At 39.9% G+C, this 18,583-nt stretch overlaps 2 protein-coding genes across 2 annotated transcripts; both read right to left on the reverse strand.

Annotated features, from left to right (window-relative positions):
• Window positions 1–1,292: 1,292 nt before the first annotated feature.
• Window positions 1,293–3,056, reverse strand: foxq2 (forkhead box Q2). Its single transcript, XM_072661113.1, has 2 exons — window positions 2,640–3,056; window positions 1,293–1,646 (listed from the first exon to the last, which is right to left on the reverse strand). The coding sequence occupies exons 1-2, from the start codon at window positions 3,054–3,056 to the stop codon at window positions 1,293–1,295; spliced, it is 771 nt and encodes a 256-aa protein (XP_072517214.1).
• A 2,193-nt stretch (window positions 3,057–5,249) lies between these two features.
• LOC140537996 (semaphorin-4E) lies at window positions 5,250–16,932 on the reverse strand. Its single transcript, XM_072660377.1, has 14 exons — window positions 16,536–16,932; window positions 14,230–14,375; window positions 14,056–14,118; window positions 13,380–13,478; window positions 13,093–13,192; window positions 11,521–11,631; window positions 10,838–10,989; window positions 10,426–10,598; window positions 10,088–10,247; window positions 8,571–8,793; window positions 8,249–8,364; window positions 6,625–6,788; window positions 6,015–6,067; window positions 5,250–5,932 (listed from the first exon to the last, which is right to left on the reverse strand). Exons 1-14 carry the CDS (start codon window positions 16,645–16,647, stop codon window positions 5,250–5,252), a joined length of 2,355 nt encoding a protein of 784 aa, XP_072516478.1. The 5' UTR covers window positions 16,648–16,932.
• Window positions 16,933–18,583: the final 1,651 nt, after the last annotated feature.

Below are 18,583 nucleotides of genomic sequence, written 5' to 3' on the forward strand. Positions count from 1 at the left end.
CCTTAGCAAGCAGCTTGTTGCTACGTCACAGAAATCTACCCCACTCACTGCGCAACCTGCAGCGCCTTCTCCTGCTCCTGCTTTCGCTTGTTTTAAACATTAATTTAGTTCATTTTAGGTCAGTTTGGGTTTTTTTTTTGTTGTTGTTTTTTCGCTCAGGGCACTTAGCTACGTTATTTTTTCCTTTAACGGCGTTCAGCGGAGTGATACAATGCTTGGAGCGCCTTTTAACCAATCAGCTCGCGTAGCCGGAACTAACTGGTGTATAAATAGTCAATGAGCCGTTCAGAATATCCACACCCGTGTCTGTGCTGTTAGCCATGTGCTTCCTGCTACCTTCATGCATCCCTGAAGAACCCAGAAGAACACGTTTCTAAATCCAGGTTTTAAAACGTTGCTACACGGTGTACATCACTGCTATCCAGTGAAAAACATGTATCTCCATTTTTAGTTTTCTCCATGGTTTGAGAAAGACTCAGGGACAGCTGATCTGGTCAGTAATCCTGGATGACTGGACCAATAGAAATACAAATATCAACTGATTTTGCAAAACAAATAATTACAAAACTAAATTTGCATTAACTTTCATTCAAAGTTAAGACCATCTAGGCCCTCTAGAGATGCATCTTTATCATAGGACAGTGATGGTATGTTAAACAATAAAGAATGGAAATTCACCATAGATGAATTGGGATTCCCTTAAGAATTAAATGCTGGTTAATATAATAAATTCAGAGCAGTGTCTGCTTTAAGAACACTAGATTTTATTTAATCCTTAAGATGCTCATTAGTGAATCTTCAAATTTCACAGTGGATTTAATTTCATAAAGGAAGGTCAAGTGCTAGCTTTTGTCTAATGAAGCCTCTGTAATGAAGCCTTTTAGAAACCTCTGAAGACCTCTGAGAAATACATTTGTTTATTGTGATACTGAAAGTAGATAAAACAGCAAACACGAGGCTAACATTTTTGTCTTTGCTTATCACAGATAAACTCACTGACGAATGACATTTCTATATAAAGTACATTTTCTTATAACATGTTTTGAATGCATTACTTTTGATGGCCTTAGCTCTTAATATTCCACAAAGCTACACAATGACAAAGGATAACACACAGATGTGTTTCCTAAAAGGCTGAATTGCAGGTTTGTGAGCTGAAACAGGTTTTATGTGAATGTGTTTCATCCCACATCAGTCTTATTATGACAAATCTGGCTTGAGAATGTGAGAGAATGAGAAGTAGATAAGAGGTTAATGATGCTATTAGGTGCTGCTCACAATATGTATTGTTCTCACAGCAGGCCGTTGAGGGAAGGTGTCTGACTCGCTTGGAGGGAGGTCCAGCCCCAGTGCGCTCTGGTTGTGAAGCACGGAAGGAACTGGGGAACTGGACAATACCAGCAGGGCATCTCCTTCACACGGTTGAAGGACTGGTAGGGGACATCCAGGTTGTAGGGGAGCCGTCCCGTCACCCTACGGACCCTCCTTCTGGGTTGGCGTCGCCGATAGTCACCATTGGAGAAGTCGTGGAAGTTGGCTGGGTGAATAGCCCAAAAGTGACCTTTGCCGCTGTCGCTACGTCCAGCCTTGATGAAGCACTCGTTCAGGGAAAGGTTGTGTCTGACGCTGTTCCTCCAGTTCTTGTCCTGTTGGGAAGAGAACTCTGATCATAGACAATAAAACAGTGCATCTCGTACACCAGCTTTGGTCCAATAGCAGTGATGTAGGATGAACCCACTGGCCTCTTTTGCAGCACTTATTTAAAGTCTTCATTTATTTCTTACAGTAACTTTTCTGTCTTCTAAGAAAAATGTATCTCTATAGTGGAACCCTTTTTGCTGAGGACAGAACCCTGTTTAATGGATTCAAATGTGCTCCATGGCAAAGAATTAATTCTACATTTAAATAGCTCCTTGTCATGGTTCAGAGCCATTGCCCTTACTAAAGAACATTTCATGACGACCCCCCCCCCCCTTAAAAATAGGTTCTTCTAGGGTTCTTTGGTGAAGGCGAGGACTTCATGAACCACCTGGATCTTTAAGTTGTTCTTCTAAATTACAACTAAAACCATGTAAATTCTTCTATATAGCACCCATTTGCTAGGAGTTAAAGATCCCCCTTTTTCGGGATGGTCAGAATTGTTTTTGCTTTGAAATACTTTGTTTAGTGATTTTCTTCCTGCAGACCTTGCTGTAGACAGTATTTTAAGAACATAGAGGTCCATTTAGTGGATATCTAAAGCAGTAGGAGTTCAGCCATGGAAAAGTCAATCATCTTTCAGTAAAAACAAAAAAACAAAAAATAAAAAAAACCCTACAAATTTGCTACATATTCAAGATTTTTATTCATTTATTTCTTTATTTTTATGCAAATGACCTAGTATTGATAAGCCAAAGCTTATAGTTCTCTGAACTATAAAATTATTTTACATTTTATTAAAATAGGTTAAAAAAAATAAATCACTGACAATGCCAGAGACAAAACACTGGATTGTATCAGTTATAAATGTATAAAATATACAGTTTCTACATCTGCAACAGGAATTCTTAAGCGACCTTTCAAAGGGTGTAGCAAATCCCTACAGTCACTACCAGTCCTGGATTCTAAAGCTATAATCTTGCTTTTTAGCCTTAAAATACCTTGCTCTTGAAGTAAGGATAATGATCCATGATCCACTTGTAGATATCAGCCAGCAGGAGCTTCTTTTCCACCGAGGCCAGGATGGCCATGGAAATGAGGGTGATGTAGGACTCTGTGGGTTTTTGTTCTTTGCTCTCTTTTCTGGTAACCCCTGTCTTTTCATTTTCAGGCTGTCCTTTCTGTTTATCTGATCTACCCTGGCCATGCTCCTGATCCACCAGTCTTCCACTCTGCTCTTCTGGAAGAACTTCATTAACCTGGTCATCAACAGTGGTGTGTGGAACTACTGCTGTAGAAGAGCTCTCCTTCGATCCCTCTCTTTCAGTCTTGTGACCTTTGTTGTACAACAGGTAGTCGATGGTAAAACGAAGTCCCAATTGCTCCTGACAGTTGCTGCAGGCGCTGCGGTCCTCCATCGTGTTTAGATGCTCTCAATCTTTGAAGAAGCTTGAATCTTAATGGTTGTTGACTGAATCTTGGTTGAAGTCAATCCTCAGTTTTCTAAAAGCAGATCATTTGGGCCTGTAAGATTTCTTCTTACTATGAAATGAACTTTCTTTGGTTGGGTTGATCCTTTGTGAAGTCCTCAGTTGTTCATGAATCTGGAGGTCCAGTCCTTGTGCAGTCACCAACAGCAATCAGAGTGTTGTTGATTTGCTTTAAGGTGACTCCAGTATCATGAATGACGTCAAACTCCAAAGCATGTCAGTGTGGCCGCTCAAATAAGTAGCCAGATAATTCCAGAAATAGTGCTGGCCGAGCTGATGATTGGTGGCAAAAACAAAATATTAAGATGCTTTTTTTCAAGCTTGCTTCTAAATATGTTTCTTGAACCAGATTGACCAAAGGTTTAATGCTGGTCCTTTTAAATGGTGCAAGAAGAATTTATCCTCACAGTTAGAAGCAAGATGGGTACAGGACAGTTAGTGGTAGGGGGTCTCACTGAGCAGGATTATTTTTATTACCTCAAGAAAATCTTTGTTACTGCAGACACCTCCCCAGCACCCAGCACTGTTTAATCTTGAGTGTTTAATCTCTCGTAATTGCAGTGTGGCTTCAGTCTCTCGAAGCCTTTTTAACAGATCCAAATAAATGCGAGTGACCATTTCAAAGCTCAATGGTCATAATCCTGGGATGTTCCCTGGAATACACATTGGAGTGGGAATCAAATGTGAACACACCAACTAATCTGAAGTTTTCATAAATTGCTCTTTTATATAGTTTGTTTTTCTTTTTCTTTTTTTGTTTCTGTTTAAAAATGGCCCACAGACTTTTTGAAACTCATAAAGGCCATTAAAAAGTGGCAATCTGAGTCAGAAAGGGATCTAATTATTGATTTGATACAATAAGTAGATGTAATACGAGCTATTCCCTCCATGTACTTACTGGTAATCATCAATCGATCCTCAGAAACAGTCAGTCCTAGACTAATAGTGCATAGTAGTAGAGTAGCAGACGAGTGACAAAACATGGATGGTGCCAAGACACATGACATAACAAGGTGGAAAGAGCTGCTTTGTTTACCTGGTAAACAGGATAGAGGTAGATCAACAAGGACTCCATACATGGCCCAAGACAAAATGAATAAACACCAACCCTCACAAAAAAGACCACCACTGAATACATTTTACAAGGTTTTTCTAGTTATTTTGTACATTCCCTGTAATTGAACGATGACACATCAGTGACACTGCTGCGGTAGTGGCAGCATCTTGTCAGCAGTGGGCAGTAGCAACAGATGAGTTTTTGTATAGCTCCAGTTTCTGCCTATATGGATGTGGGTTTTTTTTTTATAAAATGGGCAATACATGCAGGTAATGCAAAGTACCTAACGCATAATACATTCAGGATAAAAGAACAGAGTCCTGGGCAGACCAATCTGTGACAACTAGGTATGCAGCATGTCGGTCCTTCCATGCTCTTTTAGGCTCTGCTGAATGAAATAACACCAGTCTCCAGTTTCTAGGCTGTGCGGACATCATAACAGGATGGCAAAATGTCTTGATGTTGGTGCAAATCATCGACAACACCATTGACAAGTATTGGTTTGCAAAGAAGCTTCCTCATACACTATACATCCAAATGTTTGTGGACACCCCTTCTAAAAAAAGCAATCGACTACTTTAAGTTGCCTCCTTTGCTGACACAGATGTGTGAATGCACACACATGGATTGTCTAGTCCCTGTAGAGAGGTATTGCCAATACAACAGGACCCTCTAGAGGACATAAACATGAACCTATTGGCACCACACCACGCACCTAATGCCAGGTGTGGGTTAGAGGGTGCAATGATGGTGCTCTATTTATCACGTTGGGGGGTGGGGAGTATCAAATTACAATCCTCACAGCAATGCCCCCCAATCTAGTAGAATACCCTTGATTTACCAAAAACAAAAAACAAACTAACAAAAAACCCACCGACGAACGAGAAGGTGTCCCAATACTTTTGTCCAAATAGCGTTTCTGAAACAGAATAAGAGACTGCCAACAGAAGGCCAACAATGTCTCTATTACATAAAAAAATGAGAAGTCTCAAATGACCATTATCAGCACTCTCTCACTGAAAGTTTGACAAACTGTATACATGGTTTCTTTATCAGAAAAGACCTCAAATTTCAGACTCATCCATGGCATACTTTAAAGAACGGTCAGTCCCATTTCTGTGATTATTATTTGGATAGAGAAACAGTCCAGCCCGTTCTGTGCTTTCTAAAGAAGTGTCCTCTTGCCTTAGGTACGGAGCAGAGTCATTCGGAGGCAGCGATCTGGGCTGCTTGCTTGGCTGCTTGCTGGGCTTCTGCCTGGAGAACCTGTGCAGAGACAAATGGCCCTTGGAAAAGTTCCACAGCAACAAGGCCAACAACAGCACAGACACCACAGCCAGAGCAATCTCAATAGCCATCAAGCTGTTCATTGTGCTCCGACTCTGTGGAGGTGACGGCTCCACCACAGTTGGAGCAGTAGTTGGTGATTCTTCTTTAGACATGCCAACTTCAGTATTGTCTTTGTCATTTACAAGTGAAGGGATGTGTAGCTCATAAATGGCCAGTGTTCTGTGGTACTGTTTACTGAGCACCTGCTCCACTGTCCCGCAGGCGTAGCGGCCGGCATCAGCGGCTGAAGCATTGTAGATAATGAGGCCATCACTGTAGATGCTGTACTTCCTGTTGGATGGGTTTAGTGGCTTTCCGGTGAAGCTCCAGTTGACCTTAGCCAGAATCAAGTCCTTTTGGCATGGCAGCTTGATGTTGTTGCCCAGCACAAGGGACCGGTTCATCACCTTCACAGGGACTATAAAGCATATGAGGATTATAATCAATGTAAGTTTGTCTTTTAAGCACAATAAAATGTAAAACAAGGACCAAGACTTTACCTGGGTCAGGACAGCGAGATGGATTGCCCTCTTTTAAACTTTGTACCAAATCACTGAAATAAAAAAGATATTTTCATTTTATTATTATTTATTTATTCTGGTGTTGCTGAGCTCAGCAGTGTTTCCTTTAGACGATTTAGCCACTCTTGAAGTTTCTGAACAGATAGGTTTGTTTTGTTTTTTTCAGCTTTATAATGACCACTTGCACCCACACCTCTTTGGACCACATCTTTTGAGTTCCCAAACAACAGCTGGAATCAACACTAGACATTTGATTTTTTTTGCTCCGTCATAAAATAATGACCTAACAGGTCATGCCTAGTCATGAAACTGCTCATCAGTGAACTGTCCAAAAATAGGGGCTGTGAAAGTGCAGGCTAAAGAAACTAATCTTGTAAGCTGTCAATTTTTGTATAACCCTTTAAATTAAAGCTGAACGTCTGCTTTTCTAAAATGCATTTAATTTAAATTATGTTATTCACTGAGGTGGCATAGACAGAAATACAAAAAGAGTATCACTGTCCAAATACTTATGTACCTGAATGTAAGAAGACTACAGTGTGGAACAGTGTGTGTATATATATATATTTTCTAAACATGTGCTACATACACATCTTTGGATGGGCTGGGTAAAGTGGTGCAGTGCTGAGTGCTCAGGTCCCAGGCACAGTATGGGTCTCTGGCGAGAACACAGTCCAGACATGATGAGTAGCGACTGCAGTCAGCCACAGGCATCTGCACCACACCAGATGCTGAACCTGCATACAGCTGGCTCTAACGAAGGCAAAACAAAGCCAGATGACAAACCACAACACACCTCACTGGGCAAAGTAAAGCAAAGTAGTTTTCACTTCTGAATTTTCATAATATAACATGGTGTATCATATGCTATTGTTGTTATATAATCACATTAAGAGGCATATTTGGATTAAGGAAGGGTGTTTGGTTTCAAATGTGGCATTTAAAACCGACAATAACCAGCAATTTTGTTTGATTATTTGAAAAACACTAATAAACTATGTACACGTCAGAAATGAAAACCTGATCTACGCGCTTAAAATGAAGGGGCTACAAAGAGGTTTTTGTGCGATGCCATTGAAGAACAAGTTTTAGTTCTATAAAGTACACAATGTACAAAAAGTTTGTGAACGACCCCATATAAAAAATGTATTCAGCTACTTTAAGTTGTACACAAACACACACAGCTTGTTTAGTCTGTGTAGGGCTGCACTGCCACTTCACACATACAGTTCTTCTATGGCGTATATTTCAGTACAGCTAAGCCTTTAAACATAATTTTAGAGCAACAATCAAACAAAGTGTGTTATGGTAGGAGGACTATTATGTCAAAGTATCTTTGAACTCTTTTCCCAGCAAGAGTGCAAAACATTATTATATTATTCTTATATATAAAGTCTAAATTAATATTATTCAGAAATAAAATAAACACAATAAGCCAACAGTCTTTTATATAAGGTTGAGCCTCCTTCAGGGAGAAGTGCGAGAACCTTTATCTTAAGTCTAAGTCTTGACGTTGATGGCCTGAGGACAGTCTGGCCTACAATTGTGTGCTCATTCCTAGAACACACAGACACTGCAGTTGGCCAGTGTAATTACAGTTATTATAGAAGAAAAGTGATGACCAAACTCTGAGTGGCATTCATTAGCTACAGTCTACACAATGGCAAAAGCAAGGGAACAAATCTTAAGTTTGGTGTTCAAATATAAAAGTTAATCTGTCCATGAAAACTAAACCGTTATTTGTTTAAAATCTTTATACAAATAAAGCTTTATAAGCTTTGATACCAGTACAACTAAACAATAACTGAATAATTTGTGATATTTGACTTGCTATATATACGGTATATAAAAGTGTACGATCGGGTAGGGGGCAGAAACATGACATTAAAGACTCCCTCATTGGCTATGTTATCTGTAGGTGCACTTAGATCACTAAGATTACAGTTACTCATCAACTCATCAGATACCCCTCCCCAAACAGCACCACCAAAGAACCACCACTAATCAGAGATTACTTTGGTGTAGGATTGTTTTCTTTTCCACTGATCAATAAAGAGTAGAAGAAATCTGCAGTACATGAAATCCAACAATGTGCTCTTAACTCACATAACTTTCAGTCATCATGTACACCCCTTACATTAGAATAAATAATAGCAGACACATCAGTACATAGTAACTGTTATGTTAATTTCAAGCCCTGTGGTCTTCTGTACCGTGTTAGTAGAGAGCCGCAGGACAGTGATGGGCTCAGGACTTCTGAACAGCTGTAATTCCTCGATGATGTGCATCTCCCCATTGTAGTTCACTGCCTTCTGTACAAAGCCATTGTCTACAAAAAGAGCATCTCAAATGAACACACAGTTCAACCTCTTTATCAGAGTTTCCATGAGCCTATAACCACAGAAGCGTATGCCCTGCTGCGTAGGCTTTTTGGAAATCACAGAAAGCCCAGAAGCCCCACCCACCAAACAAGTATTCAAATTTCTTTAGCCTAGACATGCACAGTTCACAGTTCAGTTTACAGCAAGCACCTACCTGTGCCAACAAACATGACCAGGTAAGCCTGTCCATCCAGTGCAAACGTGCGGTCAACCACAAGGCGAGTGAATGAAATCCCTCTCCTGAACAGCAGCGGCTTGCCTGTGAGGGGCTTCACGCTGTCGTCCATGAGCGGCCGATCCCGGATGAACTGGAGGTTTTTGTCCGGAAGGTCCAGAGAGCTGTTGATTCCTGAAGCTCTCGCTGCATTGTTGATGCACTGCATGTCAGATAATACAGGAGTGATAAGGTTTATGAATACTAATAAAGATACACTGGCAGTTAAAAGGAATAATAAAAAAAGGGTATTTCACAAAGTAGGAATTTTCAATTTAGTTAGATAAATGCCTGTATAATAGAAGTGCTAACAGACACTTCTCTTGGACCTCTTATACAAGAGAGAAATTCCACTTTGTAAAATACCTCCAGGATGTGAAGCAGCATCGGGTTTTTGAGGATTTTAAATAATCTCTGGTCACTTAAAAGATGATAACCCAACAAATCATGAATATTCCAACAAGTCAAAGAGAGACAGGTCCTGCACAGGTCCTTCAAAATTTGGGATTTAAAATCAGAACCTGAGGAGAATCCCATGGGGAATGTGTGGAGAAGGAAAATCCAACTACTACATATGAATGGCAATATAAGTTTGAAAAGCAGTGTTGAGAGTTCAGATCATGCCTTTAACATGCAGTATGAGAAGCCAATGTATGACTGTGGGAGAGGAAAGAACTCTGAGAAATCGACCTGGAGTTCAGGGCAGCCTCTGCTTTGATCTAGAAGGCCAAACACCTCTTTGATGCACAGGGGTAGTACTGAGAGATCGGAATGAGTAACAGGAAGAAGAAAGAGGAGGGCTTTAAGATGACCAGCGGACTAAGGTTGCCACTATGCCCAGAGGGATTGCTGGTTCGCATCCCGGGTCTTGCTGCCTGCCATTAGCAGCTGCACCCAGAGAGAGCACAATTGGCCTTGCTTTCTCTGGGTGGGTAGAGGCTCTCCCTCTCTCCCCACAGTACTCCAGTGTGATGCTGGCCGGCACGGAAATCTGCTAGCCGATGCATCAGAAATATCAGGATATACCAGGATATATCCAGTGCATCACAAAATCTCACATCCAACCACGATTTGAGAGGTGGTATGATTTAGGACCATTTCATTAAAAAAATTAAAGAAATAAATAAAATACACCACATACATAACTATGAGTAGAGGAATTATTTACAAAGCAGTAGAATCAACCTAAAAAAAAAAACTTATTCTTAAGGTATATAAGTGCATAATAAGCGTTTAAACACACCAGTGGTTAGTGGGATTGTTAATGTGGACAATAAAGACAAATACAATGAGCATTTCATTTATTTAATCCTTTTGGAAAAAGCCCAAGTATTTAACTTTGACCACAAAATAAGCTCAACCCGTCAACTTCAGACGGCAACATTTCAGACAACAGAATTATAATTTTTGCTTGGGCAGACATCCTGGTGACATGTAACGATAAAACGGTGACTCACAGCTCCTGGTCGAGGGACAGGAAGGTCTCCAGTGTACATGACCCACTTCATGTGAGAAGCCTCTACAGGTACAGGTGTTTTATACTTTCCGTGAGCGAACACTCCATTAATGTCCAACACAGAGTATGCGCACACTGCCGAAGACACATCATTTGAGGCTCTAAATGCAAACACGCACAAGTTAAGAATTGTTCTTTTTACAAGGCGAGTAAACATACAGTTCTGTCTAAACCTGAAACAAGCCATTCCTGTTATAGAGCTCGTCAGAGAGCAGAAGAAGCGAGATTAAGGCTCTACAGAGTAAAAAAAAAAAACACAAAAGAAACAAACAAACTCACGATTGCGAAGTGAAGATGGCATAAAACATATTTTCCCTCCAGTTGTCATAGCGGACATGATAGACGTCCTGTATGACGTAAGGAAGAATGTTCCCAGGGACGGGGCAGTCCAGAGTGGCCTTAAGGAAAGAGGTCCATTTCCTCTGCAGAGTTCTCAGGCCACCCCTATCACTCTGCAAAGCACAGAGCACATCACTCTGAAGTGCATCAACACATACAAGCAAAGGACGAGGCAAAGGAAGACCAGGGTTCCCCCTTTTGTACTCCTGGTATAATTAATCACTTATTAAATCTTAGGTCTCATTATTCAGTAATTACTGTGCATGACCTGGTAGCTACTATTAACTTAATGTCCAAGTCATGTAGTGATGAGTGAGGGAATGAGGTGTGGGCTCATGATTTGGGATCCTACCTTGCAGATTCTGGCGACACGTGATACTACGAGCTTGCTGTAGAAATCAAATTCTACTGCATTCTCACTGAAAAACATGTAGATCTTGTCATCATCATTTTCAGGACTGTCCATGCTCTCTGGGACCACGTCCATGTAGATAAAGGTGGGTTCTATCAGGGGAGGTAGGAGAGCAGGTGTTATTAAAAGAATACTTTTTTGTTAACAGTTCTTAAGACACACTCAATGGCCAAATGCATACACATACACTCAGCTTTTCTAGTCCCTGCAGTGAGGTACTGCCAACAAAATAGGACTTTCTGGAGCAGATAAATATGAACCTATTGGCACCATGCCTAATGCCAGCTGTGGGCTAGAGGGGTATAAAGCCTCTAAGCATTGAGCTGTGGAGCAGTGGAACTGTGTTTTCTGGAATGATGGATGGTGCTCCAGCCAATACTTTTGGGATGAGTTGCGGACTGTGGACTTCTAGTGTTTTCTAGCAGTGTTAGCCACACAGTTCTAGTTCACAAATACAGAAGACACCAAACATGTCTTGTCTGAACGACTACCTCTTATGCAAGAGGAAAAATGTATGAATTTGAGCATTCCTTAACATCTCCCATATTATGAAGCATTGTTTTTTTGCTACATGGAGAACTGAAATATGGCATTTTCAGGAAATTCACTTCTAAAAGGCATACCATTGAGCCAGGAGCTTTTAAATTCAGAGCGCAGGACAGTCTGAGAGCTGCGGAGGATGACTGGCTCGGAGCCCAGGAAATTAAGGACAGTGGCAGAGTACAGGTCTCCATCTGGCAGAAGAGAGGAGAGAGCAATAAACGGGTCTGACCCAGCCACTACATCACGTACTATCAACAGCTATGAAACAATTTGCTTAAATTAAACCAATTACCAAAGGTCTCTGTACTGAGGCACAGCCTGGGTTGTGGTTTTAATGTTAGTCATTTGACATTGATAGCAAAATCATTTCTAATCTAGCTCAAGAAGACCTTTAATATCATCAGACATTTTAGAGTTATACGATCAGGAGCAGCTGAACTTTAATCCCATCTGAACAAACTACAACAGTATAAGTTGTTTAAAGCTGCTCTGCTCCTTTGCCACTGATATTAAAACCTAAAGGGAAAACGCACATTTTAATCCATTACTGGAGCATAAACATTTTTTTTCTTTGCAGTAAACAAACAAGATCATATTGATAATGACAGCGTACACACTGTTTCAACAGTAAATTCAATCAATGATTAAGCTGCTATACTTATTAAAATGGATTTGTTTGCACATCTCGCATGCCAACTTGCTCCGTAAGCAAATTAACACCTGGGCTGGTAAATTGAGTGGTCTGAAATTAATTATTTGACTTACAGCAGTGGACAAACAAGTAATCATGAAATAAATAATGAAACAAAGTTGATCATAAGGGGTAAGAGGATGCACATACTAAATAGAACCAACTTTTTTACTCTTAAAAATAAAGGTTCTACAAAGGTTTATTTGACAGATGCCATAGACAAAACATCTGGCTCCATAAAGAAACATTTTTCTAAAATATCTCTGCATGTAAAGAGAACCTTTATACAGATATACACACTATATGTCCACGTTTGTGTACACCCCTTCTAAGCTACGTTAAGTTGCCCCCATTGCTAACACATATGTGCAAATGTGCGCAAACACACACAGCTTATCCAGTCCCTGTAAAGAAGTACTGTCAATAGAAAAGGGTGGAAACTGGGTGGAGCAGATAAACATGAACCTGTTGGCACTATGCTGCCTAATGCCAGGCGTGGGCTAGAGGGGTTTAAATCCCCCCCAGCATTGAGCTGTGGAGCAGTGGAAGATGTGTGTTCTCTGGAATGATTGTGGTGCTCCATCCAATACTTTTCGGATAAGTTGGGGATGAGGTGGGATGGTGATAATCCAACATCCTGACCTCACTAATGCTCTTGTCACTGAATGCAATTAAATCCTCACAGCAATGCTCCAAACTAGTAGATATCCTTCTTTCCTGGACAGCAGAGACAGGTACTCCAACAAAAGCAGGATAAACTTTTTTTTTTAAATATCCTTGATTTTGAAAGAAACAATGCATGAGCAGGTTTCTCAATATTTTTGTCCATAGTGTAGAATAACCTTAAAAAAATATTCTTTATGAACTAAATTGGTTATTCTATGGCTTCGAGAATTTCAGGCAGCCCCAGTAAACCAGTGCACTTTGTGAAAGAGTTAGGATGAAGAAGTCGCCTACATACCAACTACGATGGAGGAATACCTCTGAAAGGGATCAAAGGGACATTTGCCTTTCCCCTCCTCCTGTTTCCCCTGCAGTTTCAGCTTTCCGTCAACATACGTCTGTTCACATGAAAAGCAAATAACATGCTGACCTTATGCTCTTGATTTTATCTTGTTTTTAGAAGCATGACACAGAACACACAAACTTTACCTTCACAGGGGACAGTAGTTAAGCATTACTGCAGGTGAATAAAGCTAGTTCGATAGTCAGTTGTGTGAGGTGCTTTTCTGGTATAGGCATACTTACAAGGTCATCACAGATGGGATTAAAAGCATTTGTGCCGCAGACGTACATAACATTGCTGTTGATTTGATGAAGTGTTCTTATGTAGTTCCGGCACTCGATCTGAAACAGAAACATTAGTTAGAATCTCTTCTGAGTGGGAGTGCAATGAACGCTATTCCATCTGGTCCACACTGACAGAAAGACTATGGGTACCCATGCTAATTCCTGCGAATGCCAACCTTCACCATCAAAAGTGCCCACAATGGGCAAACCAACGTCCATCTACTCTTCATATGTGCTGAACACAAGGAGTCTAATCCACGGCAAATCCACCTCGCAATTTACAGGATTTAAACAATCTGTTGTAACATGTCTTTGTAGATATCTGGCACCAAACATGTTTGGCAACAGTATATCAGACTGATACGCATAATGTTCTGGCTCAGTGTACACTACCATTAAAAAAACTAACAAAAAAAATGACTCATCATAATTAACTTTGTATACAATAACAGTTTCTTAATAATTTCAGTATAAGTCCCACTAAACCTATATTCATATTGAAGCCTGTGAGACTGCAGAGTACAAAGGTCCTACTAGAACAATTTTTGTACATGTATCTTCCAATAGGTCTTTTGATAGTGTACAGCTCATCAGTATATCATTAGTGATACCAGTAAGGTTCAGACATACTCACATCAGGATGCTTTCCTTTGTAGGTGCACTCATTCCGTTTCTCCTGTGTGACTTGCCAGCTTGCCTGATAAATTAAGCGCAATCCAATTATCAAAGCAGCTGCATTTAACTGCCTCTAGTGAACATGATTCATTTAGCTGCTCACAGAGAACCCACAGTGAATTTGAAACGCTACCTTGGCCTTAGCGAAAGAGATGTTGTTGATGTCAAGAGCATAGATGGCTTCTCTGGCTCCCAGTATCAGCAGTCCCAAGTCCTCTCTCATCAGCATGGAGGAGTAATTCCAGATACCCTCCTCTCTGAACACTTTCAGATGGCTACCTAAATTATGGAAATGCGGAGGTTTCACAATTTCAGAAATGAGAACGACATTATAGAAATACTGAGATCTTACAACTGGATTTCTGTATGCAATTAACCTGCATATACTATAGCAATAGCAATTAACCTACATGTCGCCTCTGTCCAATGAAAACATGCATCTCCAAAATGGCCATTTCACAGGAGAAGGCAAAAATGTTATTAACTTTGAATGGAAGTCAATTCCAGGAGTTCATTCCAGGTACTTCAGAGCATTTCTATTGGTCTATTCATCCAGAATTATTTGCACAGTGTTCAGAGCAGCTACAGGGTATATGTTTTTAGATACATGTTTTTCATTGGACAGCAGTAACATGCTATGAAAATGTCTAAAGTTAGAGGTTTTAACCTGGCAAAATGAAGGTCAACTTAATGAAAATTGTAGTACGCAAAAGTTTTTGTAGAACACTTAAATTCTTTCAAATCTACCACTCTACCACAGTTTGATTATTTGCAGTACAGTGATATCAATCAACCTATACTGATGATGGATTTGCTATTTATAAAAAAAAAAAATAATAAAAAAAAAACCACACAAAAAAACAAGTACCTTTTAGCATGACACAAGTGCTAGAATATTTGAGATATATATATATATATATATATATATATATATATATATATATATATATATATATATATATATATACACACACACACTATCATGAACTGAAAGTGTCTGAAATTAAAAACAAAAATAAAAATCAATGATGTCAATTATCAACCCAAATATTTTCTTGCCTGTCAGAAATTAATCTGCCCTGTAAAACGCAACATTACTGTACCACATTGCACTGTTTTAGCTAATCAAAATAAGCAGACTGGAAGCAACCCAGTTATCTTGATTTTTTAACAAAACAGACTATACCTAATCTACCAATATGACCAAAAATACTCTGAACTTAACACTACACTCCACACTATAACTGCTCCTTCTGCTTAATGGGATTTTTGCCGGCATTCTTTAAAGCATGTCCAACCTCACAACTGTAGTTATAAAAGAACACATTTGTGGGTGGAGCACTGATAGGTCAATTAGTACAATGTGCCACATCATATATTCATGTAAAACAAAAAAAAATACTGACATGATTGACAATAAACAAATCATTTAAATATCTGAATATTTGTCTGTGATGATGGCGAGTCGCTAATTTTTAAAGCTGTCATTTTGTAAAAAGCAAAAATTGGAACCTAATCTGAAAGACATTTCATCAGCACAGATGAAAGATGGTACCTGGTGAATTGGAAAAACATCATTTTAAGCTACAGTTGAACCTAAAAAATAGGGGGATTTATTAGGCAGCAAGTGAACATTCAGTTCTTGAAGGTGATGATGTGTTAAAAGCAGAAGAAATGGGCAAGCATAAGAATCTGAGCCACTTTGACAAAAGCTAAACTGTGATGTCTGGACAACTGGGTCAGAACATCTCCAAAACATCAGGAAGGTCTTGTGGGGTGTTCCCAGTACACAGTGGTCAGTGCCTACCAAAAGTGGTCCAAGAAAGGAGAGCCAGTGAACTGGTGTCAGGATCATGGGCAACAAATGCTCATTGCTGTGATCTATGGAGGCCTCACCTCACAACGTACAGGACTTAAAGGATCTGCTGCTAATCTCTTGGTGTCATATACCACAGGACGCCTTCAGAGGTCTTGTGGAGTCCAAGCCTCGAATGCTTAGATCTGTTGTGGTGGCACAGGGGGACCTACTCAATATTGGCTAATCAGGGTAAATTGTTCAACTAATAATAATAATAATAATAATAATACAAATAAATTATAGCTGGCTTTCATCATAAATTCATGCTAGGCATCTTTTTTTTGCCTTCCATGCTGCAACTAAAGCCAAATAAACAAAGATTCCTAAGAAATGATCAGCTGAAAAGAAAAGCGTAGAGCAAACTTTGAGCCAAGTGTTTTTTTTCCATGGAAGCACAATAAGTCATCTCAAATATTTAATGCAGTGATCCTTATGATTTCAGTTCATTTGCTCCATCACCATAAATATGCCGGATATACTCTGAACTGGAGTAATGAATTAAGGTCAATTATGAAATCCAAATAATACTGTTTTCAGACCGGCCCAAGTACATTAAAAAGCATACAGTATTAGCATCTTACTTTCATACGGGACGCTTTTCCGAGGTGTACAGTCCAGAGCGCAGAGAACAGTGAAGGCACAAAAAAGGAGCAAGCCACACAGGACATCTGGGATTAGGAGAGGAGATGACATGGCGCAAGAGCCAAAATGAGTTCAGCTCACCATTTAACACGCATTCACTCTCACACACAACAGAACTCAGTTTATTTTAGCACATTGTTCTTGTTTTCCAGTAAGGAATCCAAGTTATGTTGGGATAAGTATCCAGATTAGTTGTCTGCAACTTCTGCCTTCATGCAGATGAAAAGGGAAATCCATGGTGACGAGGAAATGCAGATGTGAAAGATGTTGAATGATGGGAATTCAGCCTTTCGACGGTGTATCAGCCAAAGTGAGCTTCTTTTTTCCCTTCCTCTACATCTGAAAACATAAGACGACACCAATTAGGACAGAAACAAGAACCTGGATATACACTACTAAACAGTACCAGGACAAAGTCTGGAACTGCATACCTACTGTACAAACACAGGGGAAATTACACTGTGGCAATAAACTGAATACAGGGGAAAACAACAAAAGAGTATGATTAATATTTAATAATCAACATATTTCCTCTCAAGCACACTAATGGTGTTCGGTTTTCCACGCTCAGTCCCAATGAGCAGAAGGGAAAGCACAAATAAAAGCAGGAAAAACAGGCTAGAAGCTCCACCTTTTGCCTGAAGCCAACCTGCTGGGAATGTCTGCAAATCATAACAAGTCTGTTTTTGTTGCTAGCTATTGGGTTTCCACCTAGCTACACCACAAACAGGACTGGCATCCCAAAGCCTCTGGTGACATTATGCAGCTGCAGTCTCGGAGGGCCACCTCACTGCACTAATTAGTATTTTTCCTGAACAAAACAAGGACTACATACAGAAAGAGAAGATTACAGATCACTGTCAAAAATATGACTGTGCACCATCCGACTGCGTTTGAGCTGACTGAATGGCTCAAACTTAAGCTTGGTTAATTCGTTCATTACATGCAGAAGTTGGCGTGTGCTTTTGCCTTGGGTTAGGATTATTATATATGCATGTGAGTAGTGGTTATGTTTGATCATGTGCAGGTCCTGTTGCTGCATTGTTGGACCTGCACAGAAGACGCTTTCTAACTTTCTAACAACAGACGTGTACAGAACACAGCTGCCCAAAGTGTGGCCTGATTGCCAAAGATGGTCCATGAGGATGTTTGATATGGACCACCAGAGAGCTGTCCAAACCCCACCAATTATTTTTATTAGATTTTAAGGTTATGATATTTTCTAATCTTAAACTTCTCAGGTTCTGAGTGCTTAAAATTTATTTTAGGAATAAAATATACACACACAGTACTATGAAAACATTTTAGGTCATGTGAAAATTAGAATTAAGAGCTCCTTGTCTGGTTAGTAAGTGGTAATTAATTGATTTTACGTTCTTATTAAACTGAAAAGGCTCCAAAGCTCTTCTCACAAGAGCAATCTAGCAATCTAGCAATTCTAGCAATATTTATAGTCATTATCAGCCATCAACACATGGTTTGACAAATCAGTGCTTTAATGATGTTATATCAGGTGTTAAAGCTGGTGATGGAATTACCACACATCCACCTGCTGGCTGGGGGCATTCAGGAATAACCTGCAACCAAGCTTTGCTCTTCAAACCAGCTCACATTAGAACAGATGCAGGTAAACATCAGGTGCCCAAATCCTCTGCAAAGTACTGTATATGCAGGTTATGCAAAATACAGTTAAAACCAGTGCCTCACAAAGGGAAATGTTCTTCCCCATCAATTGTTATCCAAAACAGCCGGCATATCATCAGGTATCTACAGAATAACAAACCTTTCAGTTTCTTCTTGCTCAAAGATTGCATGCATTACTGAAATCTGGTAAGCTGCAACAAAATGCCATAGATTAGTGGTCACCAACCCTGCTTCTAGAGACCTCACAGACTGTAGCTCTTCTCTTAATCAAACCCCACCTGACTTAATTATTGCCTTACCTTCAAAAGCTTGATTAACTGAATGAGCATGTTAGCAAGGGCAT

This window comes from Salminus brasiliensis, chromosome 17 (genome assembly GCF_030463535.1).
Source record: "Salminus brasiliensis chromosome 17, fSalBra1.hap2, whole genome shotgun sequence".
Classification (NCBI taxonomy): domain Eukaryota; kingdom Metazoa; phylum Chordata; class Actinopteri; order Characiformes; family Bryconidae; genus Salminus; species Salminus brasiliensis.